Raw genomic sequence first — 27,942 nt, 5'->3', positions numbered from 1 at the left:
AGAGGCGGAAGGCTACTGGTTCGCGAAGAGTCCCCTCGAGGGGGAGGGAGGAGGAGTGGCGGCGGCAGGAACGTCCTTCCCCGTCCGCCTCCTTCCAGCCCGAGCTGCGGTAGCCGCAGAAGGCGGGTAGTCGTCGCTGGAGGAGGAGGGTGTGGAGGCCTCTGCGTCTGTCTTGCCCGTGCCACTCGGCGCCCTTCTCGGCTATTGTTGCCTGCGCGTCAAGCGTCTCCTTTTCTTCTTTTTTTCCTTTTTCTCCTTCTCTCCGCCCAGGCCCGGAGCCAGCCGAGCTCCCCCAGAAAGCGCCCTTCCCTTCGCCGCGCCTGGCGAAGTCGCGCCCTTGGTGGCCGCCGCCTCCCCAAGCGTCCCCGCCTTCGACGCGCTGCGCGCACAGCCGGAGCGCAAAGCTTCTCCTTCTCCCCCTCAGCGGCCTGCACGTTCTCAATATGAGCGGCATCGCCTGCGTCGAGAGACACCAGGTAAGCAGGGGCTGCGAGGCCCACCGGAGCCTCTTTCCAGCGAGGGACCGCGTGGCGCAGTCGAACTCGAATCGGGCTTCCTTGTGCGTAAAGGCGCACGGCGCGCGCGGGATTTTTTTGTCCCCCAACCTTGTGAAACCGCCCGTCCCATTCCTTGATCGCGATGGGGCTTACCTCCGAGTAAACGGGGGCGGTGGCGGGAGGATCTTGCCGCGCGGCGAGGCGATTTAGGGCTGGGGAAGCCAAAAGAGGGGCGAGACCTCTTTTCCTTTGAAGGGCGCTTGGATCGCGTGGGGTGCTGACTTGAAACGTTGGGTGGTGCCACTTAATGGTGCAGGAGGAATACTTTGGGGCAGGAGGAGCGGTCCACAGACCCATTGTAGTGTGTGCAAAATGTGCTTTTAGAAGCAACCCGGTTTTTCCCGCAAATGGCGGAAGGGATGTCTGGAGAAGGAGGATTTGCGCGCCGTGTCTCTCGTCGTTGTTAATTTCTGCTGTTATTTCCGCAGACGGGTGATCCTCACGCACCCTCCAAGTGCGTTGGAATTGAGGTTATACCTTGTTTTATTTTGAGGTGTGCGCAGGCTTGCGTACTTTTTTTCCCAGAGAGAAAGGGAACCGTGACTGTGCCATGCTGCCCTCGATTTTTTTAGGTGGGTTATTGCAGTGGTGGGCGTGACCCTATTCGCAGTAGTGGCTGACGATGTTTTGTGGCGTCATGGGTAAACGACACCGGGAAGTAGATGGGGGCTTCATGTTGGTTATGGGGTGCCCACCTCCTTCACTTTGGTGTGGTTTATTGTGCTGGCAAATAGAGTTAGGAAAGGTGTCTGAGGCTCATTTAGTCCAACCCCTTGCAGTGCAGGATTCTCACCTAAAGAATCCCTGACAGGTGGCTCATCCAGCCTCTTCCAAGGAAGGAAAGTCCACCAGGGATTTAAAAGGTGAGAACCTGTGTAAAAGAAAATAAGCTAGATTCTCCTTGTCAAATGATTCTGGATGGTCTGCCAGGCGGGGCAGCCTTGAAAGTGAGGTTGGAATTAAACATATTAATTCATCACTTAACATAAATAAGGTGAAGATCTAAGGATTCCATAAGGTGAAGATCTAAGGATGTTAATGTTTAAGCTAAATTTCATAAAAATTGGGATTTGGAAAACCGTTAAAAGGACATGCAATGAAATTCAACCAAGGGGAAGCGAGGAAGTCACTTAACAAAGTTAATAACTGTAATTTTCAATAAGGCTATGATTTATGGTTGTTTGTCTTGTGTGTTTGTTTGTTTGTTTGTTTGTTTATAATATTGTGAAAGCTAATAAAATTTTTGGGGGAAAAAGAAAGCGAGGTTGGAGAGTTCTAACCAATCCCAGCCGCTTCAAAGGTTTACGGCACATCTGCCCCCTAGTGCATTTCCTCCCACCCCCATTTTGATGGCTGTTTCTGAGAAGGGTGACCTGACAGGAAGCCAGTGCATGTTCCTTTTTGTTTTTGTCTGGGGCGAGGAAGCATTTTGCCTATTACCTTGCTACAATCTCTTAAGAAGCAGCTAGGAGATTACCGCACGTTTCGAAGGGTTTTCGTTATTTGAGGAGAGGTTTTCCTTTCTCCTTCTTTGCCTTTGTTCTATCTCCACGTTGGCCCGTCCTGTTGCCAAGCACATGGAGCTGAAAAGCATCTGTTCCAAAATGCTTGCTGCAGTTGAAGGCGTGATTGGGTGGGGAGGAAAAGCCACGCTGGCCAATCCAGAGGCAGATACGGTTTCTCTGTGTTATAATTAGGCAAGGCCTGAGCAGATCTCTGGATTATGTTTCTGTTTTTTCCATTTGCTTCAGTGGGAGAAACCCATATTTTGCATCACAGATTAAATAAATGTCTGGGATTTTGCTCTTGGCCTGCCTACAGAGGCAGTCAGCCATATGTCAAGGACCATAATGTCTTCTAGACAACTGTGCATTTATCTTAGTCCAGCCCTTCAGTTGGACGGTCATATATAGCTATATATAAAAATCATATTGGGAAAATTGTTTGTGTTGTGATTTCAGGATGTGAAGTTCTAGTGCTATACAACAAAGTGTTTGGCTGGTGGTGGTGAAGGGGACAGCTAGCCTCTAAATAACATGGGTAGGCGAACTAAGGCCTGGGGGCCAGATCCGGCCGAATCGCCTTCTAAATCCGTCCCACGGACGGTCCGGGAATCAGCGTGTTTTTACATGAGTAGAATGTGTGCTTTTATTTCAAATGCATCTCTGGGTTATTTGTGGGGCATAGGAATACATTCATGTTTCCCCCCCCGAAAATAAAGTCCGGCCCCCTACAAGGTCTGAAGGACAGTGGACCGGCCCCCTGTTGAAAAAGTTTGCTGACCCCTGCTATAACATCTACTACTCCAAATGGACCTGCTCAAGTTAAAACAGTAGCAGAATCATACGTAAACACACTAGGGAGAGGGCAAATTACACATTACATGTAAAATGTGTGTTTGGAAGCCCCTGTAGATTATGTTGAGAAGGGGTAGGAGTGAGAGAAACAAGCTTAACTTCTAATCCATCAGCCTTTTTTATGCTCAAAATCCTCCTGGCCTCTGCCAACTGCTTCCTTCCACCCTTTGAGATTCCTGATGAATTGTCTGTAAAAGTAAATTACATATCTGGAACCGTGTTTGTGGGACTCTTGAGAAAGCAGCCAGCGGGGAAAGACAAAATACCCGGTCAGTTTTACTTAAAATTGCAGTCTCTTGCGGAAGTTTATAGCACCAATTACAGTGGTGCCCCGCAAGACGAATGCCTCGCAAGACGAAAAACTCGCTAGACGAAAGAGTTTTCCGTTTTTTGAGTCGTTCCGCAAGACGAATTTCCCTATGGGCTTGCTTCACAAGACGAAACGTCTTGTGAGTTCTTGCGAGTTTGTTTCCTTTTTCTTAAAGCCGCTAAGAGCCGCTAAGCTGCTAAGAGCTGCTAAGCCGCTAAGAGCCGTGCTTCGCAAGACGAAGAGACTCGCGGAACGGATTAATTTCGTCTTGCGAGGCACCACTGTAAATCGGGGGTGGCTGACCTGTGACCCTACAGATGTTGCCGCGGTATAACTCCCACCGTCCCTGCCCACTGCCCATGCTAGCATTCTCCTCATGTTTACCCACTGCCCATGTTTACCCGCATTCTCCTCCCCTCCTCCAATCTAAGAACAGCTTCAGGGAGGTTATTTAGATCTGGAAAACATTGTGCAAGGTTGGAAAGGAGGGTAAGCAGCCCTCCCGTAGTGTTGCTTTTGATCAAAATCTGCTTCAAAGATTGTAGAGCAATCTCTCTCATGCGTCATGTATTGTTTTGGGTCTCATGCATCATCAGCTCATGATGGCTAAACTTTTATTCACGGATGGGGCAAGGTAGATGAGCTGTGTTCCAGGAAAGGTGCAAGACAATTGCTGTAGCTAACCTGTGTCCGGATGTAATTGGATTTAGTTCATGCTGTGAACTTTGCAGGGCGGTTTTCTTTGCCCCTCCTCTTGACGGATGGTGACCGCATTGCTCTTATGTGCCTGTCACTAAGAATGACTTTGTGTTTAAGCTGTAAAACAAGCACTTTGAACATCAGTACGGTTTGGGGCAACAGCTTTCTGGTTTTCCAGCTTTTTAAATCTATGTCTAGCCTGACACTCTTGGAAAGGTATGCATCGTAAGCATATATTTTTTTAAAGTTATAGGAGGCCAAGCAATTAAGAGTTTACTTGTACTTACGCTGAAGAAACAATGACTCACTCTGGAACCTTACTCAAATAAAGCAGGTCTTGAGTATGGGAGTGCCATATATAAAACAAATCAACTGATATAGTTTTTCAGTCGGTTTATGTCTGTGCTGAAAATTTTGAAAAGCAGGAACGAAAACTTGAACTCAGGGCAGGAGGCCAGTGGAATCGCGGGTGAGACGCCAGGCATTGCAATTTGGGGGCATTATGGAGAAAGGAATACCTTAAGCTTAAATACCATTATTATTATTATTATTATTATTATTATTTGAATTTATATACCGCCCTATACCTGGAGGTCTCAGGGCGGTTCACATAAAAATATCACAGTATATAAAATAAAAATAAAAGCAATAACCCAATAGTACCCCCCCTCCAAAAAAAGAGCTACATTTTAAAAGGTTATTGGATGTTAACCAAAGGCCTGGTTAAAAAGGACCGCTTTTGCCTGGTGCCTATAGTGCATTGCTCCTTAACGGAAAAGGAATGTGACGAACTAACCCGTCCTGGATGCAAAAACTCCATGTTCAATCTTTTCAGACAAAAGATGACAGCGCAATCCCTACGTCCCTTAACTGCTTCTTGGCTGTTAGTTGGACAGCTATGCATTTAGTGAAAGGAGTTTGGTCTCACGTGCGGTGTGTTGTTAGATCTAGATAGAGGTACAACAAGAGAGTCCCAGGGAATAATGGGAAATGGATTGAGGTAGAGAAATAGAAGAGGCCGCCTGCAACTCGCGGTGGGAATGGCTGGCCTTAAATCAGTTTCCACACAGTTTAACGAAGCCACGGATAACTAGCAACCTGCAATTATTCAAGCTTTATGCACTTGGGTTTTCTTTTTTAATTGGAAAGGCGGGGGCAGGTGTTTGGGGTGAAAAGACTTTGGCAACCCCACCCGCCATTGAACCCATAATGTTTTGGCCATATACCGTATTTTTTGCTCTATAAGACTCACTTTTTCCCTCCTAAAAAGTAAGGGGAAATGTGTGTGCGTCTTATGGGCAAATGCAGGCTGCGCAGCTATCCCAGAAGCCAGAACAGCAAGAGGGATTGCTGCTTTCACTGCGCAGCGATCCCTCTTGCTGTTCTGGCTTCTGAGATTCAGAATATTTTTTTTTCTTGTTTTCCTCCTCCAAAAACTAGGTGCGTCTTATAGAGCGAAAAATACAGTATGTTTTGGCTTTACACGCTGTTCCTGGAATGTAACCCCAACAGAACTTGAGCACCACCTATATATTAAAGGCGACATATAGATGGTGCTACTCCTCACTAAAACTCCCAAAATTGGAGTATTGCACTAGTGGAGAAACATACCAACAGAGGAGGGAAAGGGGAATTATAAAGGACGAATTTGTTCAGAGTACTTACTGTAGTTTGATTTTTATCATGTTTGTTAACAAGAGGAACAGTGACAGAACTCCCTAGGATGACAAAGCTAATCTTCAGAACCTGCTGAAGTAGAAGCAGAGCATTCAGCCGAGTCAGAAATAGTGGAAATAGATTTAGGAAGAAATCCAAATGAACTGATGATGGGCAGGATATTTAATTAATGATGTGCCCATTTGTCTCTGGAAACAGTGTTCGTATTGTAGTACTAGTAAGTGTGTTCATATGAAACCAATAAAAAATAATTTTAAAGGGAAGTTATGCGTGTATTATGGAACTTTTAATTTCAGTCTCGTGTGGCCCAACCTTCAGAAGTTTTACCGAGAATTTCTGTGGAGAAATATCTGCTTAATTTCAGAGTACAGTGGTACCTTGGTTTATGAACTAAATCCGTTCCGGAAGTCCATTCTTAAACCAAGGCGTGCTTTCTCATAGCAGCGGGGGACTCAATTTACAAATGGAACACACTCAACAGAAAGCAAAACATGTTCTCCTTCCAAGGCAAAGTTCACAAACCAAAACACCTACTTCCTGGTTTGCAGCGTTCTTAACCCAAGTTGTTCATAAACTAAGCTGTTCTTAAACCAAGGTACCACTGTATTGAATCCTGTTGAGGTGGTTTAGAAAAAACAGATCCATTTTTTGTGAAGTTTCAGCTGAGCTTCTTTAGAAAGGTGGGGAGAAAAGAAATCCAAAATGTGAAATCTAGCCACTCTGAGATTAGATGGAGGTGGATTGTCCTCAGGCAAGAGATTGAATAGAATTTAGATAAAGCGCGTAGAATCTTTGAATAATAATAATAATCAATTTTATTTAGGGAATAATAATAATAGGGGGGGGACCCAATTTAAAATACAGGTTAAAATGCAATTTAAAATGCAGCCTCATTTTAAAAGTAGCCCATAGATCAAAACCATAAGGGGAGGGAAACATAAGGGTCAGACTGAGTCCAAACCAAAGGCCAGGCGGAACAGCTCTGTCTTGCAGGCCCTGCGGAAAGATGTCAAGTCCCGCAGGGCCCTAGTCTCTTGGGACAGAGCGTTCTACCAAGTCGGGGCCAGTACTGAAAAGGCCCTGGCCCTACTTGAGACCAACCTAACCACCTTGCGACTTGGGACCTCCAAAGTGTTGTCGTTTGTGGACCTTAAGGTCCTCCGCGGGGCATGCCAGGAGAGGCGGTCCTGTAGGTACGTGGGTCCTAGGCCGCGTAGGGCTTTAAAGGTCTGCCTAAAGCCTGCCTTCCCTTGGGAGCAACTTTCTGGGGACACGTCCTTCCTGTTGCCATCCATCTGTCTTGAGAGACAATGGAGTATGCGCCGCGGGGGTTCAAGTCAAGCCACTTGCATTAGCGACCTCCCAGGGGAGCAAGCAAGGGCAATGTATATGGAGGTCCTGGTCTGCCCTGACACAAGATGCCCCTCTCAGCCTCCCTGACTTTCCTGGAGCAACAAGGTGTGACTTTTACCTTTTGTGTAGTAACCCTTGCAAAGCTGGAGTTAAAACAAGCAGTGTACTTTATGGCCAGCAGGACACCTTAAAGTATCTTCAAACCTCCTATGGAGGCATGACTTGTGTAAATGGTCTTCTAGTTGGGGGAGAGACCACTTAAATAAATATTGATGCAAATTAAGCTGTTCCACACAGAAAAATCAGAACAGTTGTTATTATTATTTGGAAATAATTTTCATTTGCTTTTACAAGTGTAGCATTATAACAGTACAAAATAGATATCCATATTTAGAGATTTCTCTGAATCTCGAGAGTTCGCACCATCCCCTCCGTGGGTCCTCTTGCAACCTTTTCAACTAGGTATTATTTCATAATCCATTTTATGAATCTATCGATATTATTTGCTGCACTGTTGTTGTTGTTTAGTCGTGTCCGACTCTTCGTGACCCCATGGACCAGAACACACCAGGCACTCCTGTCTTCCTGCTGCTACAAGTGTTATTAAAATCCTGCTAATGTTTTCATCTGCTTACGGTGGCCTCCTAAATAAATTATATCCCCCCCCCCCAAAAAAAATCAAAGCAATTAACAGTAAATTTGAAATCAAAACTTCTCCTTTTAAATAATACTGGTGCAAATTTGTGTAGTTTTCAGTTTGGCTACTGAGCAGGATCGTAAAACTAAGACAGATTTAGTTCCAAAACCAGTTTGGAAACAACATTTCTGGAAGGATTGATGCTTTTGAATTATGGTGTTGGAGGAGACTCTTGAGAGTCCCATGGACTGCAAGAAGATGTCCATTCTGAAGGAAATCAGCCCTGAGAGCTCACTGGAAGGACAGATCCTGAAGCTGGGGCTCCAATACTTTGGCCACCTCATGAGAAGAGAAGACTCCCTGGAAAAGACCCTGATGTTGGGAAAGATGGAGGGCACAAGGAGAAGGGGACGACAGAGGACGAGATGGTTGGACAGTCTCCTCGAAGCTACCAGCATGAGTTTGACCAAACTGCGGGAGGCAGTGGAAGACAGGAGTGCCTGGCGTGCTCTGGTCCATGGGGTCACGAAGAGTCGGACACGACTAAACAACAACAACATCTAGCAGATACTTCTTTCACCCCTGTCTTCCTTGTCTCACCTCTCCAGCTGCTAGGCCCATGACATCACATCTCTCCATTTTTGTTAATCCCAACCCTTTAGCCATATTACACAAGTGCAGATATGAAGTCCCTAGCATTTGCTTCCATTAAATTTTATAGTCAAAAGATTCCGTCGTTTCCCATCTTACATCGATTTCCTCCACTTGGTTTGCTAGGTGTGTAGTTACAGGATGAGACACTTTCACAAGAAACTTTCTTTTGTGATCATGCTCACGCATATTAGGAATATCGGTTGGGGGAAATACTGCTGTTTCCGAGTGAGTAGAAAATAAGTAGTTTCCCAGATTGTTTTGAAAATGTGGTACCACCCAAGGATTAAAACTTGGTTGCATATTTACATATTATATAAAAAGTAATTACCGTATTTTTTTATGTATAAGACTAGGGTTTTTTCCTAAAAAATAATGTCAAAAATTAGGGGGTGTCATATACATGGGGCCATCTCCCACCTTTTCTTAAATCTGAGTCCCCCAAACTACATGGGGGCGTCCTATGGACAGAAAAATACGGTAACTCCAAAATATTTAAAAACCTTCAAAGCCCATCAGTGAGGAATATTTGCGAACAGTTGTAAGAGATAAGGTTCTGGGAATAGAATACCGTATTTTTCGCTCTATAAGATGCACCAGACCACAAGACGCACCTAGTTTTTGGAGCAGGAAAACAAAAAAATATATATTCTGAATCTCAGAAGCCAGAACAGCAAGAGGGATCGCTGCGCAGTGAAAGCAGCAATCCCTCTTGCTGTTCTGGCTTCTGGGATAGCTGCGCAGCCTGCATTCGCTCCATAAGACGCACACACATTTCCCCTTACTTTTTAGGAGGGAAAAAGTGAGTCTTATAGAGCAAAAAATACGGTAGATCTTGAATCACAGTGGGGTTTACATTTTATAAGAAATATCCCCCCCCCCCGGTTGTTATATTACAGTGTGGGTGTTACAGGTTACTTAAGGTCTCTGAGACTTTTTAAAGAAGAGTTGCTTTAAGATGTAGGTCTATCCAATAAAAGCTGCTGTTTGTAGACTTTGCCCAGACTAATCTCTGTTTGCTGGGTCAACTACAGTAATACAAATGTGCTGTAACTGAATTACTGTAGGATATAGCTGAGTGATTGAAACAGATCTAAAGAGGATGCAGTCTTTATGTACCATTTACTGATTTGGGGGTAAATAATATTTCATGCAAAATTGTCCTGATTTCCTTAATAGCGACAGGCTTCCATTAACACCTTTTAATTTTAGAAAAATGTTGGTCTTTGTTTTCATAGCCTTTCAGGCAGTTCACAGTTGGCATAGAGTCAAGTCCTAAACGGATTCTAAACATGCAGAAATCCCAAATTAATCAGTTTATTTTTTTGTTTTCTATTGCAGAGTATGATGCACGACTACCACAGAAGAAATTCGTATCTATAGCTTTTAAGGACTTGATTACATCGTTTTAAAGCCTGGTAGTTTTGGAGTCATCCGTTTAGAAGACGCAACTGCTTGCATTATTCCAAGCTGCTGCTAATCTTAGGAGGAATATAAATTGACGTGCTCTCATATTAACACACAAGAAGACTTCGGATTATTCAAGGTCTCCTAGTTACCACAACATAAATTTATTTGATACGTTTTTACTCAGGTCGAGGCATATATAATGTCATTTCTTGTGACGTGGAGTGTATTGATTAGTCAGCTGTACAGTACGATAGACTTTGATCTGATTTTGATACCGTAAGCCCAAATAAAAAACAGAGAGTCATGCAAACTGGCACCCGATAGCAATTACATAATCACTTTTTGATATAAGCTGCTTAATTGGAAAACTGATTAAAAATTGCCTTCAAACAAACTGGTGACTCCCCTCTTGCCTTCCCCCCCTTTCCCCCCCAACATGACCCCTGAATTTTTGAATTTTATTGATATTGATGCTGCATTTTATGTTGTTTTTAAGTCGCATTTTAATCAAGGTTTTATATTTGCTGTTAGCCGCCCTGAGCCTGGTTTTTAAACTGGGAAGGGTGGGGTATAAATAAATAAAAATTATTATTGTTGTTATTATTATTATTATTATTATTATTATTATTACAGACCTGCAGTGTGACAGTGGCTGATAACTCTGGCAGTCTTTCTGCCAGCACTGCTCATGGTTGAGAGGGCACAATGCCTTGGATGCTCTCACTAAACTTTACCATTTCAGTAGCAAGTGAAATTAGTACAGTGGTACTAATTGTACCACTAAGGGACGCGGGTGGTGCTGTGGGTTAAACCACAGAGCCTAGGACTTGCCGATCAGAAGGTTGGCGGTTCGAATCCCCGCGACGGGGTAAGCTCCCGTTGCTCGGTCCCTACTCCTGCCAACCTAGCAGTTCGAAAGCACATCAAAGTGCAAGTAGATAAATAGGTACCACTCCAGCAGTAAACGGCGTTTCTGTGCGCTGCTCTGGTTCGCCAGAAGTGGCTTAGTCATGCTGGTCACATGACCCGGAAGCTGTACGCCGGCTCCCTCGACCAATAAAGTGAGATGAGCGCCGCAACCCCAGAGTCGCTCACAACTGGACCTCATGGTCAGGGGTCCCTTTACCTTTACTACCTCAGGTTAAGTACTTAATTCATTCTGGAGGTCCGTTCTTAACCTGAAACTGTTCTTAACCTGAAGCATCACTATAGCTAATGGAGCCCAATTTCTGTTTGCTTATCCTGAAGCAAAGTTCTTAACCTGAAGCACTATTTCTGGGTTAGCGGAGTCTGTAACCTGAAGCAGATGTAACTTGAGGTACCTTTGTACGGTGAACCCTCAAGTTACATACCGCTCTGGATAAGTAACTTTCGGGTTGCAAACGCAGCAAACCCGGGTTTTGCCGCATGCGCAGAAGCGCTCTATCGCACGTGCACAGAAGTGGCGCCTCCAGTTACAGACTTTTCAGGTTAAGTACGGACCCCCAAAACGAATTTAATTCGTATCCAGAGGGTCCATTTAATTGTTATCACTTTAACCCCACGTCCCCTGCAAATTGGTTTGGTGTGTGTCTCTGGAGAACACCCCTATTGCTGCAAGTGGGGAGATGATTCCGTCTGGAAGGCGGAATTACCGAACTGACGGGATGATCATAATATCACATTGAATTCCTCCAGTTTATTTACAGCCTTGTGCATGTGTGTCTGCTTTCACAGATGCTTACTCGCAGGTAGTAGGCATAGGGTAGGAGCATGTTTGTATAGGATTACAACCTCAAAAAGGCTTTGCATCAAATAACATCACACTTGGTTCTATTAACAATTGCAAATTCTCCTCTTCAGCCACAGAAACAGCAAAAATGATTCCTAATGGCTATTTGATGTTCGAAGATGAAAACTTCATCGAGTCGTCCGTTGCCAAGCTAAATGCTTTGCGAAAAAGTGGCCAATTCTGTGATGTTAGACTCCAGGTAACTTAACAGTGCGACAACTGGGTGTTATGTTTTGAGTTTGGAATTGGGGGGAGGGGGATTTATGGTGTTAATTAATTTCTCAATTAATTTCTCCGCCCTACATGTTCTGAAAACTCACTACACCATTAGATGGAATTCTTTTGAAGTCTCCTTTTAAAATTATGAGCCTGATCCAGCCAAAACTAAGCATTCTAACTGAAATCAGTGGTAGAAATGTGCTTACCTTATTTAAATCCACGAGACTAGAAACTGGGTCATGAACAAAAGCAGTTGGTAAAAAGAGACCATCTGTAGTTAATCATTACAGCTCTGAAATCCATTCAGTTATTGGTTCCCAATTGATTGACCCCCCAAGGGATCTGTGGCACCATTCACATAACAAAAACTTTCAAAAAAAAGGTGGTCCATGGCTTGTTTTTTGAAAACCGGGGTCTGAAGTACTTAGCTAATTGGGATCCACTGCAATAAACCCACTGATTTTCAGTGGTTTTCTATTCTGTAAGATGTAACATTGCATATCATCTGTTAGGCTGAACTATTTAGGTTTAACACAAGTCTTTCTCTTATTTTAATACAGGTCTGTGGGTATGAGATGTTGGCACACAGAGCAGTTCTAGCTTGCTGCAGTCCTTACCTGTTTGAAATCTTCAATAACGACAGCGACTCTCACGGAGTTTCCCATGTAAAGTTTGACGATCTTCATCCAGAAGCTGTTGAAGTCCTGTTAAACTATGCCTACACTGCCCAGTAAGTGACTTGGTTTTTTGTTCTACAGACGATAGGCATTTTTATCTTATGCTCTCTGTTAAGAACAAATTCTAAAATAACCATATAACTTTAATAGATTGAAAGCTGATAAAGAACTGGTCAAAGATGTGTACTCTGCAGCCAAGAAACTGAAGATGGAGAGAGTCAAGCAGGTATAAATTTTGGACACGTAAGAAACCAAAGTTTCTGTGACCCTAGTTGGAGGAAGAGCTCTATCGTTAATCTTAATGAGCGACTCAAGCATTTGAATAGGCATATTGATTAATACGCCTGCATTTTTACCACAAAAAAGCCGTGTTCATCTTTAAAGCATTTCATTTATAGATTAGGATCAAAGCTTTAAGAGATACGAAAAAAGGTTTACAAATGGGTAAAAGCTTAATGGTAAGGATTTGCTGAACTAACAAACTGAACTGGAATACAAAAAAGGGAGGTACGAGGAGGTCCGGGGAAATAAGTGTAAGGAAGATAGGTTATGGAAAATTAACGTGTTTTTTACTGTTTTTATTTTGTATGTTTCTCTTTATATTTCATTTTTTTGTTATATCTTAAAAACTTTATTCTTTTTTCTGTATTTTGTATTTTCTTCTATTTTTACTTTTTGTTTCTGTGTAATTTTTGTATTCTTTGAAACTATAATAAATATCATTTAAAATATATATATATATATATATATATATATATATATATATAGATTAGGATCAATGATGATGATGAAATAGAGCCTAAGGATTTCATTTGATTAATTGTTGGTCCGCTATATGGATTTGGGGACAGTTTCGTAAAATACATTTGTTTGCTGATGTCAGCAGTTCTGGCAGTGCACTTGCACAGATTAATGTGTGAACTGAGCAATCAAATATAGATGGCCTCAGTTCCTTTAATTGTAGCAGACAGTGACTGTAGACACATGAGCTGTGTGCTGCTTTTGCATAAACAGCTGCAAAGCGGTGATGCTTACAGATAATGCATATCCTGGCTTATTTAAAATATTTACAGCAAAATATAAAATAAAAGGCTGATTATATTTGGTCCCGTTTTCCTAGAAGAAAAAACAGGCAGTGCCACTCCCATTTCTGCAGCTCAATTTTGTGTTATCGCTGCTGGATAGTACCAGCAAAGGCATTTGAGAGTGATGTCTCAGAAGAGTTTGATTAACAGTAATGCCGTTTGTCTTAAATTAAGAGCAGCAATACGTTAAAGGCAAGAGAAGATGTAAAATTGATTTGCTGAAATAGGTGCCATGGCAGGTTGGTGGGGTATAAGAAGTGAGAAACAGAAAGTGCCCCAGAAGTGTACTGAACCTCTTTTTAAAAAAATAACATAATTGTATGCCTTTCTAAAAGGTTTGTGGAGATTATTTGCTCTCCAGAATGAGCGTCGAAAGCTGCATCTCCTATCGGAACTTTGCAAGCACCATGGGCGATTCGCGTTTACTGAGCAAGATTGATAGTTACCTTCAGGAGCACTTGTTACAGATCTCTGACCAGGAGGAATTTCTCAAATTGCCACGTTTAAAGGTGAGCAATCTCATGCTCCTTTCTATTTCACAGTTAAAAAAAGGGAAGTTAGTCTTGTTCACGTTTTAATGCTACCAGGAAATCATTAAACGAAACTGTGTTTCTTAAAACATATGGGCAAACAGTCTTGCAGATTTTGAGTTGCTCAATTTGGAATTGTCACTCCTTCCATGACCTTTTCCAGAACAGCTGAGTGATTTTACATGCACATATTGGACGTCCCAGGAGTCTTGTCACTACAGCTATCTCAAAAGTGCAGCATTTAATTCCACCCCCAATTCCAAGCCCCCTCTCAGTTGTGTCCAGAATTGCAGCCCTTTTACTTCGTTCCATAGAAGAGGGATTCTCAAGTTTTCTACTCCCAATACCCACTTGAGATGGCTGAAAATTATCGAAGCCCACGAGTCAAAAAATGGCAGTGGGTGGAGGCAGTGTTTGTTCCAGTCAGCTGGCAAGCACTGACATCTTCTAGATCTACCTAATCAATCTTGGGGAATTGCTGTGTTCTTTTACCACAGTGTTTTCCTTGTGGCAAGGAGTTCCTTAGCTCAGCTTTCCCATTGGTCATTTGTTTGTTCTCTTTACCCATTGTTGTCTTTTTAATTGTATATATTGCTTGTTTTATGTTGCTATGGCCGTTGGCTAATGCGAATAAAGTTTATCTATCTGTCTTTCCCAAAGCAAAGTGTAGACCAGGGGTCAGCAACCTTTTTCAGCCGGGGGCCAGTCTACCGTCCCTCAGACCATGTGCTGGGCCGGACTATATTTTGAAAAAAATATATGAATGAATTCCTATGCCCCACAAATCACCCAGAGATGCATTTTAAATAAAAGCACACATTCTACTCATGTAAAAACACGCTGATTCCCAGACCGTCCACGGGCCGGATTTAGAAGGCAATTGGGCCGCATCCGGCCCCCGGGCCTTAGGTTGCCTACCCCTGGTGTAGATGTTTGCTCTGGAGGTCCTGTGACAGAATTAGTTGACCTGGCAGCTCTTAAAAGTGGAGAAGGCTTTTTCTGTTGCATATTTTCCCTTCCCACCTCCCATTCTTCCACACTCAGCTTGTACCATATTCCCTACCCTCATTTGCTGGGTCATCACCTTGTTGTGGTGAGTGGGCTTGCACGTTCCTGTGTTCCTTGTGACCAAACAAAAAAACAAGCCAGCGGACCTGATGGGATACCTGCTGAAGTCTTCAAAGTGGGCAGAATTGAACATATACAACAATGTCACAAGCTCGTCAAAAAAATCTGGGAGAGATAGGAGATCCCAGCAGGGATGCCAAAATCATCATTATTTTTTTTTAAAAGGTGATAGAACGGACTGCAGAAATTATCGAGGCATCTCTTTATTAGCTGTGGCCAGCAAAATTCTTGCAAGCATCTTAGCAAACCTTCTCCTAATTATATCAAAATATATCCTTCCTGACTCCCAAAAGGGTTTTTGACTTTCTAGGGGGACAGTGGATATGATTTTGACTGCTTGACAGCTTGAAGAAAAATGCAGAGAGCAAAACCAAACCCTGTATATAGCGTTTATTGACCTGAGGTCTTTGACACTGCCCTGTGGACTGTCTTCTGAAAATCCAGCATCGCTTGAGCTCTGCAAGCGCTGCTTTCTCCCGATTGAAGCGCCAAGAGTGTGAGGACTGGGAGATTCACAGGGAAACCAAAACCCTCATTTACAAAGCTATTATACTACCAACTTTACAGAATGCTTAGGAAACATGGGCCACTTATATACTATATCCAAATCCTTGAGAGATTCCATCAACGGTATCTCTGAAATTTTTTACGCATCATTTGGGAAGACAGGTGAACTAATGCCAGTGTACTGGAAGAAGCAAAGATCCCCAGTGTCGAAGCAATGATTCTTCAACATCAACTTCGTTGGACTGGTCATGTTGTTCGGATGCCTGATGATCATCTTCCAAAGCAACTTCTCTATTCCCAGTTTAAGAATGGAAAGCGAAATACTGGTGGTCAACAAAAGAGTTTTAAAGACGCTCCCAAGGCAAACCTTTTAGAAATATCATATAATCACTGATAACAGGGAAACACTGGCCTGTGAGTGCTCCAGTTGGAGACAGCCTTTACCAAAGATGTTGTGGACTTTGAAGAAGCACAAACTCAGGACAAAAGGGAGAAATGTGCTAAGAGGAAGGCACGTTTGGCAAACCCTCACCGTGATCAACTCCTGCCCGGAAATCTATGTCCCCACTGTGGAAGGACGTGTGGATCCAGAATTGTCTTCCACAATCACTTATGGACTCATGGTTGAAACCATGTTCACGGGAGACAATCTTACTCTGCTACAAGTGATCGTCAGAGAAGGAGAAGATATTCCCTACCCCTAAACTTACCCTACCCCACTTTTTTTCCATCCCTCCACCTTAGTTTTACGCTCTTTCCCCCCTCCTATAGTAGCTTTCCTCTCTCTCCCTTTCTGTTCCCAATGAATTACCATGAACCTTTTATCTCGCTTTCTGGTTTCCTTCAATACCACCTCTGGCCCTTTGACCTTGCCTGCGCTCGCCCTGCCAGACCTCTGTCTCCTGGCTTAACACGAATGGAGTTGCTGGCCCTGGCATGGGTTCAGCCAAAATGCCACGGGCAGTTAGAGCATGCATAAGCAAACTCTGGCCCTCCTGATGTTTTTTGAGACTACAATTCCCATCATCCCTGACTACTGGTCCTGTTAGCTAGGGATGATGGGAATTGTAGTCCCAGACATCCGGAGGGCCGGAGTTTGCCTATGCCTGAGCTTAGAGGGTGAGGCAGGCAGGTGAGGAGGTGGTACTGGGCAGGTTGTGGGACTGAGATGCACCTGGAAGTGTCACAAGGCCCTCTGGTGAACCCACTGTTTGAGAAATACTGCCATAGAACTTAATGGGAACCACTGGCAATCGAGCCTGCTCCTATCTTCGTAGCCCCAAGCAGGAGATTCTGTTTGTTTGTTACACCAGAATGCGAGCAAACCTTGATATTTTACATCCTCCGTTCTGGATTTGTTGTTGTTATTATTAATGTCATTCATGAAGCAAAACAAACTGTCAAAGCAGTTTGCATTAATTATACCTCTAGAAAGTTCTATGTTGGTATAATGATGTTTGAGATTTTATTTAATCTTGTGTAGGCAAGCCTTTTAGGTCTCTTATCTCTCTTAGCCACTAAAGCCTTTTGTTTTTTATTCCAGCTGGAGGTCATGCTCGAAGACAATGTTAGCTTGCCCAGCAATGGCAAATTATACACAAAGGTAATCAACTGGGTGCAACGCAGCATCTGGGAGAATGGAGACAGTCTAGGAGATCTGATGGAAGAGGTTAGTCTTTTAAAAACGAGCTTCGGCAGCCTTTAACAATTAAGCTTTTCTGAAATTAAGGATGATCCTTTTTCTTTTCTTTTTTTTTTCTTTTAAAAAAAACCTATTTGAAAAATTTAAATCTTACTGTAGGTATCCCTAAGCTGAGAAACTTAGGGGGGTTTCCAGGTGAGCTCCATAAACTGTTTGATCTGGTTTTTCTGTTTCTGTTTTTTACTCTTTTAACAACTCCGCTCTGGTGAAAACGGGGAGGTGGTTTTTAAGGCTCACTGTATGTCCTTAATGTGTTCCTTTTTGCAGGGTTTTTGCTTAAAGAGAGACAGTAGGTAAAAGGTTCTAATGGTTGTTCCTCCCCATTGATTTATCTCCCCATAGGTTTATTAACAAAACTAGGATACTCAGCGCTGAAGAACCATAGAAGAAACTTCAAGTGTAAAGAAGCAGCAGTCGTGCCCCAGTTCTCCTAAGAAAATCCGCTGGGGGCAAAAAACGATGATGATGATTAATGGTGTTTACTTCTTTACAGGATATCTTAACTTTTGACAAAACTTGTGTAATTAAATAGCCTTTCTCACATACCCAGCAGTCAGTGTAGTCTCAATCAGAAATGCCAGCGTCTTGAGAATCGCAGTGGAGATAATATAAATTTTGAATTGTTTGCAAAAACTTAACCTAGCTTGCCATCAAACGAGCAACCTTTGAGAATGGTTATGTTTGCTTTATTCTGCCCTTCCTTAGAAGCCCAGTCAAATAGTCTTAGATTCCCCTTAAAGTTCTCGTATTTAGTAATGGGCAGGCAGTAGACTTTCCTAAATGGAAAATCAGCCCCTCTAGGTTGTACCCAGCTAAGTGACATTGTGAGCTGGGCTACTCAAAAGTACAACTTAGCCGGATACAGCTCATCTTTAACATGACCCCTTTTGTAATCCAATTGTGCTTAGTTTACATGCATTATTCACTTAACTGGACAAGGAGAAGATGTTTGTATTTTGCAAATAAGAAAAATGTGGGTTGCGGCAACAGTTTTTGTGTGTGTTTGAGATTGTCAACCTGTACAGTTTATTCTGCAAGATAATGTACACCGTCACACATCTTAATGTTACGGCGCAGGGAAGTCAAGGCAACTGAAGATTTCTTTTGAGCTGTGGAAGCGGGGATCCGTTGTGCCATAACTGGAAGATCTGTCGTCATGAGAGCAACTTCTTTTTTAATTTTTTAATTTTTTTTTTGCCATTCTGCTAGATGGAAAGAAGAGAACCTGACTGAGACTTGGAGCCCTTATGGAGTCTTGTGTTCTGTGTACCAATAGTTGAATTAGGCAATGGAGACCGTAGCCACATGGCTGTTCTGTTGTTTTTCAGGTTCAAACGTTGTACTACTCAGCCGATCACAAGCTGCTTGATGGAAACCTGCTAGAAGGACAGGCTGAGGTGTATGGCAGTGATGATGACCACATTCAGTTTGTGCAGGTACAAATTGCACATGGTCTGAGGTAACCTCAGGTAAAACTGGTTAGAGTAGTAAAAGGAAGAAATAACAGTCTCAGAACAGTAGCTGCCTTAGACGGCTCGTGTGGTCTAGTTCACGAGTGGCAAGCGTGGCCTTCCAGATGTGGCCAGATGCAGCTGCCCCCAGCCCATGCTAGCATGGGCAGTGGGCCGGGACAGTGGGAGTTATAGTGCAGCAACATCCGTAGGGTCAAAGTTCAGCCACCCCCGATTTAGTTCCTTCAAGCTGTAACGTAATACAGTCGTACCTTGGCTCCCCAACAAATCGGCTCCCAAACGATCAAAACCTGGAAGTGAGTGTTTCAGTTTTCGAACGGTTTTCGGAAGCCGAACACTCCTGCAGCCAGTTGGAAGCCACGCTTTGGTTTCTGAACGTTTTAGAAGTCAGACGGATTCCGTTCAACTTCCAAAGTACGACTGTAAATATGCCTTTAGTACTGAAAGCACGGCGTAATGAACAAGAGCAGTTAATGGAAGTTCATCTTAAGATTCTGGAATGTTGAGAAGGGAGTGCAGTGCTAAAGATTACAGGAGCTTGCAGATAGAGCTTAAGCGATCTGAGGCAAACAAGGAGCGCTGAATAAGTTTCTGGAAGCAAGAGCTTCGTAGCATAGAAGTGCAGGCTTTCAGTTGCAGCAGGTTATCCAGCACGTGACTAGGAGTAGCATGTCATGAAGTAGCCCTGGAGATTTCCTTTGGGAAACCTGCCATACAGGGCACAAACTGAGCAGAATTGCAAGAATAATGGTATACTTCAGGTAGCCTGCAAACAGCAGGAACGTTCTGAATACTGTAGTGCACTGCATTAGTAACTTGGTGAAAATTTCACTTTCTGGATGTGATAACTGCCACTGTTGCCATAATTCAATTTCAAAGTACATTTTCAAATGGGAGCTTTTGAGTTTCAGCAACCTAAATGAGTCAAGATATTTGAACTAGAAAAGAATCTGTGATGAAGCAGAGTTCAGTTCATTTTGCAACTTAAATGTAATTAGGTGGTGGCATCTGGAGTTGCAAAAAACAGAGAGGTGATAATATTAGCCTTCTCTCAGCTGCTAATTTAATAGGTTTGTTAGCAGGAGTTGAGATTTGAAGAAGTTTAAATCTCCTAATACTTGGGAGCTGTTAAACAAAAAAAGTTTGTACAGGTGTTGGTAGAACCTAGATGCAAATCAGTCTTTCAGGGGTGAGCAAGAATTCTCAGACTTCAATTAAATGATTTGTCCCTTGAAAACCAAAGTGTTCAAAAGGCAGCCATGGGGGGGGGGGGGGGTCTGGCTAGTTACAATAGACAAGTAGGTTGCTTAAGTGCAAGGCAGAGGCTGAGCCTAAGCCCAAATGCCAAACCCCATACTTGATTCCTAAATAACTGCAAAATACCCATTTCCCAGAAGGAACACCCCCAAAGCATGTGTTGCAGACAGAACTCGCACCCCACTTAAAAAATGACAAAACCACATCCTGAAAACACGGGGATCCTTTTTCAGATGTTACTCACTGCCTTCCCCCCAAACCCCACAAGCTTATAAGGCAGCAATCAGTCTTCTTTTCTCTCCCCGTTTTTGTTTAAAAAAGCAGCAGGCAGTTGGACTGGGTTCACTGGAAAGCAAAAACACCAACTGCAAAGTAGTTATGCTTTCCTTCTCTGAGAATGTCTCTGGGACCATGTGGGATCCAGAGACATTCTGGGAAGAAAAAGAAGAAGAAAAGATGGCGGAGTCATATCTCCCAAAGGTTAAAAACAAATGAATTAAAATTAAAACATTCAGAGGAGCAGGGACACCAAGGGAGGTGTCTAAAGCCCATTTGGGAGAGAGAGGAGAGTGGAAATGAAGTATCTTAGACAAAAGGGGAAATGGCTTCAATAGAGGAAACTGGTGTAATTATTCTGAAACAACAGAGATGGGTTTCATAGACCCGAGGTGGGCAGAAGGTAGATTGGGATATTCTCCTAGATCTCTGGGTGATCTGCAGGAGATTGGCAAAGCTTTTTGTCTTTTAATTGTTTTAACAATAGCAATAACAAAACCCTTCCAATTTCAAGGAAGTTCAAATGAAGAAAGCTTAAGCGGAAGTGGATTTTTGCGTGAAAGGATACGGCTTTGTTTACTAATTTCTAGGCTCGGAATGTCCTCAAGACTAGGCACCATTTCTTCTTTAAAAAAAACAACTAGCCATATGTCCCGTGCATCTAGCTCTGGTCGGTAGATTTTGGGGTTCTAGTAAAAACAGCAAGCTTGAATTGCATCCACCCCACTCCTTAAACCATAAAGCACTTGCAGATTAAAGTCTATGGTTTGGTACAGATAGGAAGAATTGTGCTGAAAGAAGTAGACAAAATATATGCGATTTGGTAGAAAACCTTATGTAATACCTTGGATTTATACAATAAGTCTTCAGAGTTTTGCTGTGTAGGCTATGCGCCCTTGAAACTTGCGTAGTAATAATAGTTGCCGCAGGTACTTTGAAACAAAGTGAAGATCGTCCCATTAGAAAGCATAGCTTACGTGAAGCTAAGTCATTAATTTGATTCAGAAGCTAAGGACCGTGAGTTGAGTATTGGGGTGAAATGGTTTTTGCGAGTAAGGGGTGCGTTACGTGCTCCATCATGTTGCTGAGATTTTGATTCGTCAAGTTGCCTGTGCAGATGTTCTTATAAATGAGGCTGCACAGAGGTAAAAATAGAAGAGAAAATAGTTCTGAAACAAAGGCAGATCACAGTACGCTCTGTGGCCGGGTTTCTGTAGCTGCCTTTTGATTTTGCAGAAAAAGACCCCCCGTGAGAATGATCTCAAGCAGATAAGTAGCAGTTCCTCTGGAAGTCTTTCTCCAAACGCAGCAGTGCAGAGTCCTAAACACGAGTGGAAAATTGTTGCTTCAGAGAAGACCTCAAGTAAGCAGAACTTTGTTTCTGGGAATGTTATTTTTAAATCACTGTGTACCCATGCTTCAATATGGAAGTTGCAGGAGGCAGTGCCATTTTTTGCAATTGTGTTAATAAATGCAGTGTTCTTTTCTCGCCTTCAAATATTGGGGGAAAGCTGAAATTCCAGCCTACCTAGAGGGTAATGGTATGGCTTTAGTGCAGGCTTCCTCAACCTCCAGATGTTTTTGGCCTACAACTCCCATGATCCCTAGCTAGCAGGACCAGTGGTCAGGGATGCTGGGAATTGTAGTCTCAAAACATCTGGAGGGCCGAGGTTGAAGAAGCCTGCTTGAGTGGAAGAAAACATGATCATATTTTGGAATTAAATGTACTCTTTCCCACCCCTTGCTCCCCCCCCTCCCCCCAGATAATACCTACCTGTGTCTCGCTGTTCTGGATGGCGTGTTTTGTGTGATTTTCCTTCACGGGCGTAACAGTCCCCAGAGTTCTCCGACCAGCACTCCACGGTTGATGAAAAGCTTGAGTTTCGAGATCCAGCCAGGTGACCTTATTGAAAAGCCCATGTCTCCGATGCAGTATGCTCGGTCTGGATTGGGAACAGCAGAGCTTGGCAACAAACTCATAGCCGCAGGTAAGGAAAACCTACTAGCGCTTCATGCAATGCAGGCCTCTGCATTTTCTCATACTTGGGCAAACTGCCATGGGAAGTGTTTTGGGGAGTAATTGCTTGCTAAAGTTGGGTTCACGAGGAGATTCTGTTTTCTTAAATACCTCTTGCGTACTTTGCATTCCTGCTAGGTGGATATAACAGAGAAGAATGCTTGCGCACCGTAGAATGTTACGACCCCCGAAAGGATTGCTGGACTTTCGTTGCACCGATGAGGACACCAAGAGCCAGGTTCCAGATGGCAGTGTTAATGGTACGTGTGGGGTGAATAGCCATGCCCTCTGGCACCCTCTAGGTAGGCTGGAATTTCAGCTTTCCCCCAATATTTGCATTTACTTGGATTTGGCTCTTGATTACATGCCAAATCCAAGTAAATTCAGTTAAAAAGCACATTTTTAAAAGAAGAAGGGTGCAGAAATTTCAACACTTGCCAAAGTGCTCATCCAACAATATAATAAAAAGAAATCCTACACACGCAAACACTTAATAGATTAGTCTGATGTTAGCCTCCACTGTAATGCTGATGATCTCAAAAACTTAAATGCCCAAAGCAAGGATAAATTAAAATGTATTTTTGGCACCTGATAACATGGACAGTGACAATTCCAGCGAGTTTCCCTGCAGAGCACAGGTGAGGCACACACGAGAAAAAATTGACCCCCGTAGAACTCCACCTTGAAGGTTCTGCAAGGCCAAACAGCACCCCCAAAGTGCCACTCTCTTGACGAGAGTCCTCCCAAGTAGGACCAGAACCATTGCAAAACAGAGACACCCAATCCCTGATACCATGACTGAGGGTATCAAAAGCTGCTGAGAGATCAAGGAGAATCAACAGGGCCACTCACTTCCTGTCCCTGCCAGAAGAGCTCATCGTGCAGAGCAACCCAAGAATCTGATTTCCCCGACTTAAAATTTGTAGCAGTTCAGCACAAAGGTGATGGTCACGTGTTCCTCTGCACTTTTTGAAAGGATACACCTAGGTTCATAGTTGCCTGTAATGATGGGACAATTCCTTTTCTTGGAGGCTTTCCTTGTCTGATTTAGAAACTATTCGCTACTAACATACAAGGCCCAGGCATGCCTGTTTAACCAAAACAATGTAATGGATCTTTGTTGTAATATTTATTGCTTCTTCAACTTAGGGGCAGCTGTATGTTGTTGGTGGGTCCAACGGCCATTCAGATGACTTGAGCTGCGGAGAAATGTATGACCCGGAAATTGATGATTGGACTCCCGTTCCAGAGCTGCGAACCAACCGTTGCAATGCAGGTAAGCGTCTACAATACCCTATGAAGGTTATTATTTCTTTCTAAGCACTCAGGCAATAAATTGTTTCGTTTCTCTCTCTCCCCACCATGGATTAACAGGTGTTTGTGCCCTGAATGGAAAGCTGTATATTGTTGGCGGCTCAGATCCTTACGGTCAGAAAGGATTGAAAAACTGTGATGTCTTCGATCCCATAGCAAAATCCTGGACAAGCTGTGCTTCACTTAACATCCGTAAGTCCGTGTTTTCATTTTTCAAGTTGGAAGGGACGCGGGTGGTGCTGCAGTCTAAACCACAGGCCGGCAGTTCAAATCTGCAAGCAGGGTGAGCTCCTGTTGCTCTGTCCCAGCTCCTGCCAACCTAGCAGTTTGAAAGTACACCAGTGCAAGTAGATAAATAGGTACCGCTGTGGCGGGAAGGTAAACAGTGTTTCCGTGCGCTCTGGTTTCCGTCACGGTGTTCCATTGCACCAGAAGTGGTTTAGTCCTGCTGACCACATGACCTGGAAAGCTGTCTGTGGACAAATGCTGGCTCCCTCAGCCTGAACGCAAGATGAGCGCCGCAACCCCATAGTCGCCTTTGACTGGACTTAACGGTCCAGGGGTCCTTTACCTTTCCCTTTAACCTTTAGAGGTTGGGATGGCTTTAAGAATTGAAGCTTTTTAGGAGACAGAAATTTCTTAGGGCAGCTTCAGCTGCAGTGTGCCACTGTTAGAGGTCTGCTACTGCTAGTTTTTAAATGAAATTTGGTGAGAATCAACCCCCTGACAGTTGGTAGAGCATGAGACTCATTAATCTCAGGGTTGTGGATTAGAGCCCCGTGTTGGGCAAAAGATTTCCTGCATTGCAAGGGGTTGGACTAGATCAGTGTTTCCCAACCTTGGATCTCCAGCTGTTTTTCATCCCTGACCACTGATCTTGCTAGCTAGGGATGGTGGGAGTTGTAGTCCGAAAACAGCTAGATACCCAAAGTTGGGAAACACTGGACTAGATGACCCTTGTGGTCCCTTCTATCTCTATAATTCTATGATTTTGAGAGAGAAGCTGCGTCCTTTGCTGCAGCAATATTTAGTATTGAGGGTTGTTTTTCGCAGACTGCATTAGAGTGGCAACAAGTGGAATCATTTTCTGGGACCTTTTAGACTGACTTACTGGCAGTTGACTCTTGGCTGGCGTGAAAAATGTCCCCTACAGTTTTTGTGATGCTTCTGTCATTAGAGCGCAGCTTAAAAACCCCTCCCCCTGATTTGCAATCTTCCGTTGGCTTTTTGTTTATAGGAAGACACCAGTCTGCTGTATGTGAGCTCGGCGGACATTTGTACATCATTGGAGGAGCTGAATCTTGGAACTGCCTTAACAGCGTGGAGCGTTACAACCCAGAAAACAATACCTGGACCCTGATTGCACCGATGAATGTGGCTAGGCGTGGTGCAGGTGTTGCCGTACTTGATGGTAAGTTTGTGTGAGTGGAGCTCCGCAATTCAGAGTAACCCCCTTTTGGTGGGGGGAGGATATAGACCTTGTGGCCAAGAAATGGGGCACAGCAAATCAGAATACATGACAGAGCAATAGGGGTAATGGCTCTCTCGATGTTTGCAAGCCCATTATACTGGCTGAAGATGTCTAGAGACTGATCGTGAACCATAAACCACCAGAATGCCTATATGACGCAAATCCAAAACGTAATAGGCCGTATAGTAACAATTGCAAAGTTATTTACTAGAACTACTTCTCAAAAATTAGATACCACTTTTCATAATGTCAAAATCAACATCGGGACAGAATATAATAAAAATGTAACTTTCCGGTTCACCACCAAGTCCAGTATGTACAAAAAACCCGGCTGAGCGTTATGGAGGTACAGTACCACCTCTGGTTGCGGACAGAATCCGTTCTGGAGGTCTGGCCAGATCCCAAGGTTTTTGCAACCGGAGAGACTGCTTCTGCGCATGCAGCAGTAGAGTGCTTCTGCGCATGTGCGCACGGCAAAAACCCGGAAAAATACTTCCGCGTTTGCCGCTTACGCATCCCAAAGTTTTCGTAACCGGAGGTCCCACTGTATTCAGAAGAGCTGGAAAGTGTTGAAGTGGAATTTTATTGCCATCATAATCCATTAATTTTTTGAAAGCTCAAGCAGTATGTTTAACCTTGCTCGGTACGCAGTTAACCTTTCAGGTATAGCTTTTATGCCCGGAACATGGTTTTTCCCTCTACAGTGGTGCCTCGCAAGACGAAATTAATCCGTTCCGCGAGTCTCTTCGTCTTGCGGTTTTTTCGTCTTGCGAAGCACGGCTATTAGCGGCTATTAACGGCTTAGCGGCTTTAAGAAAAAGAAAACAAACTCGCAAGACGCCCATAGGGAAATTCGTCTTGCGGAACGACTCAAAAAACGGAAAACCCTTTTGTCTAGCGAGTTTTTCGTCTTGCGAGGCATTCGTCTTGCGGGGCACCACTGTACACTTTACTGAAGATTGACTGCTATCCACTCTACAGGAAAACTCTTCGTTGGTGGCGGCTTCGATGGTTCGCGTGCCGTCAGCTGCGTGGAGACGTATGACCCTGCTAAGAATGAGTGGAAGATGATGGGCAGCATGACCGTCCCAAGAAGCAATGCCGGTTTTGCAACCGTGGCCAACACCATTTATGCAGTGGGCGGCTTTGATGGCAATGAATTTCTGAACACAGTCGAAGTCTACAACCCGGAGTCAAACGAGTGGAGCCCATACACAAAGATCTACAAATTCTGACGGACAGGAGGAGTGTCTTTAAAACTAACAGGCTTAGTGATGTAATTGTCAGTAGAGGTACACATGTGAATAGGGGGCGGGGGGTGTTAAGTTGCCATCAGCAACACAAAAGCTTTTTGCATATTGCATACTATTAATATGCTGTACATATTTTTATTTTAGAAGACGTGCAGGGTGTTCTGTGTTTTAGGATTTGTTACTTTAGGCTGGAAGTTGATAATTCTGAGAGAATTAGAATGAAAGCTGATGGCATATCATTTCAAGAGCTTCCCCCAATGTTTGTTTTGCCAATTTGCACACACAAAATACTTTAACCTTAGAATTTGTTTCTGGTACCGGCAGGAAATATAGTGAGTCTTCAATGTGAGCAATGCTTTTTAGGGCTTGTTCGAGTTTTTTTTTTTGTTTAATCTTAACTGGGGAAATCTAATAAGCCTTATTTAAATAGATTTTGGCTTTATATAAAAGAAAGCTGACACACCTGCCAATTTGACTGCCTTTTATAACTTTTTATATATAAATATAGTCATAGCCAGTTGTTATATTCTGAAGTGACATGAAATAATATGTTGAAACAAAAAACAGTGAGTAAAATCTCAAAAGTTCATAAACTGAAGTGAAACATGTCGTTTCTTCATGTGTGAGAGCCTTTCATTTTTGTTTTCCTGCTACATTGTATGAAATCCAAGTATGCAATATTGATTTTCATTGCCTTCAAGTGGAGTTTCTGAACGTGGCCATAGTGTAAGGAAGAGGGGGGGGCGGGGAATCTGGTTCTGAAATTCAACTGATTTAGAGAGGGTGCTTTTTTCTGTATGGTTGTTAGGTTAAGCAGTTGTAATAAACATGCAAAGCTGCAAAATGCTAAAATTGTGTGATGTGTTAGCAAAGTTACCTATCTGAAAATTATTGTATAAGTTTGTATCTTTCTACTGCAACCTAAAAAACATGCTATGATTAAAAACTGTGCTTCATTTGTTTAACAATGGCTGTTTAGTATCCTTGCATCGTGTTTTCTCCTAATGGTCTAGATTGCCCAGTGCTCTTCACTCCATGAAGCAGTTGCCCGTGTATCCCTATCATCATTTTTTAGCTTAGCAAATATATGAATATAGCTTCTCCCTAGTTGGGACAAGAATCAAGCCAGGACGTATCTAACCTTAGTTCATTTTTCAGGAGAAAACTGGTTGTCAGCTTCACCAGGAAAAGAGATATGAGATTCTTGCTCTTCAGTGCCTGTACATATTTAAATTTTGCAGGATTATGGATTTATGTTGTTCCTAGATTATTACACTTTTCTAGTAATAGCAGTGCCAAAAATTAAGCTCCTACTGGCTAAATATAAAAAATAAACATCTAAGAATACATAAGCCACTCAAGATTATTCTATGGATTTATACTCCCATCTTTTAGAAAATTAACACAATTTAGAAAGTACACCAAAAAGCAGGCTGGGCTTTCCCTGGACTTTATGAAGGAAGCAGAACACTTTTTAGGGTGTAGAAACCAAAGACCGAGTTAGGTTTTTTTTGTTTTTAAAAAGGGTACAGATAGCAGACTTTGCATGAGAGCAGAGTTTTGTGCTCTTAACAGCTCTATGGCAGGCAAAAATTCTGGTTGAAGCCTTTCC

The 27,942-nt window shown here is 43.2% G+C and overlaps 1 protein-coding gene and 1 long non-coding RNA gene across 2 annotated transcripts in view; one reads left to right on the top strand and one right to left on the bottom strand.

Moving 5' to 3' along the window:
• Nucleotides 1-2,742, bottom strand: part of LOC308480693 — a 90,291-nt gene extending 87,549 nt beyond the window's left edge. The window contains exon 1 of the long non-coding RNA XR_013988236.1: nt 651-2,742. This is a non-coding gene — a long non-coding RNA (uncharacterized lncRNA). The remainder of the gene's footprint in view (nt 1-650) is intronic.
• Nucleotides 99-27,298, top strand: IVNS1ABP (influenza virus NS1A binding protein). The gene is made up of 15 exons (XM_081012180.1): nt 99-476; nt 9,583-9,787; nt 11,494-11,621; nt 12,202-12,371; nt 12,469-12,544; nt 13,739-13,912; nt 17,112-17,237; nt 18,599-18,706; nt 21,512-21,638; nt 22,039-22,263; nt 22,431-22,552; nt 23,442-23,568; nt 23,667-23,798; nt 24,844-25,017; nt 26,059-27,298. Exons 3-15 carry the CDS (start codon nt 11,511-11,513, stop codon nt 26,310-26,312), a joined length of 1,926 nt encoding a protein of 641 aa, XP_080868306.1. The 5' UTR covers nt 99-476; nt 9,583-9,787; nt 11,494-11,510; the 3' UTR covers nt 26,313-27,298.
• The last annotated feature ends 644 nt before the right edge of the window (nt 27,299-27,942 follow it).

The sequence above is a fragment of the Podarcis pityusensis genome (genome assembly GCF_964106645.2).
Source record: "Podarcis pityusensis genome assembly, chromosome: 6".
NCBI lineage: Eukaryota > Metazoa > Chordata > Lepidosauria > Squamata > Lacertidae > Podarcis > Podarcis pityusensis.
The sequence above is the reverse complement of the archived record's forward strand: the minus strand, read 5'-3'. Positions and strand labels throughout refer to the sequence as shown.

What these genes read in the sequence shown, in the direction of transcription:
- IVNS1ABP (XM_081012180.1), top strand. Translation starts at nt 11,511, where the DNA reads ATGATTCCTAATGGCTATTTGATGTTCGAAGATGAAAACTTCATCGAG. An exon ending in AACTATGCCTACACTGCCCA is followed by an intron (nt 12,372 to 12,468) that starts GTAAGTGACTTG and finishes TAACTTTAATAG; the next exon opens with ATTGAAAGCTGATAAAGAAC. An exon ending in AGGTGTTGCCGTACTTGATG is followed by an intron (nt 25,018 to 26,058) that starts GTAAGTTTGTGT and finishes TCCACTCTACAG; the next exon opens with GAAAACTCTTCGTTGGTGGC.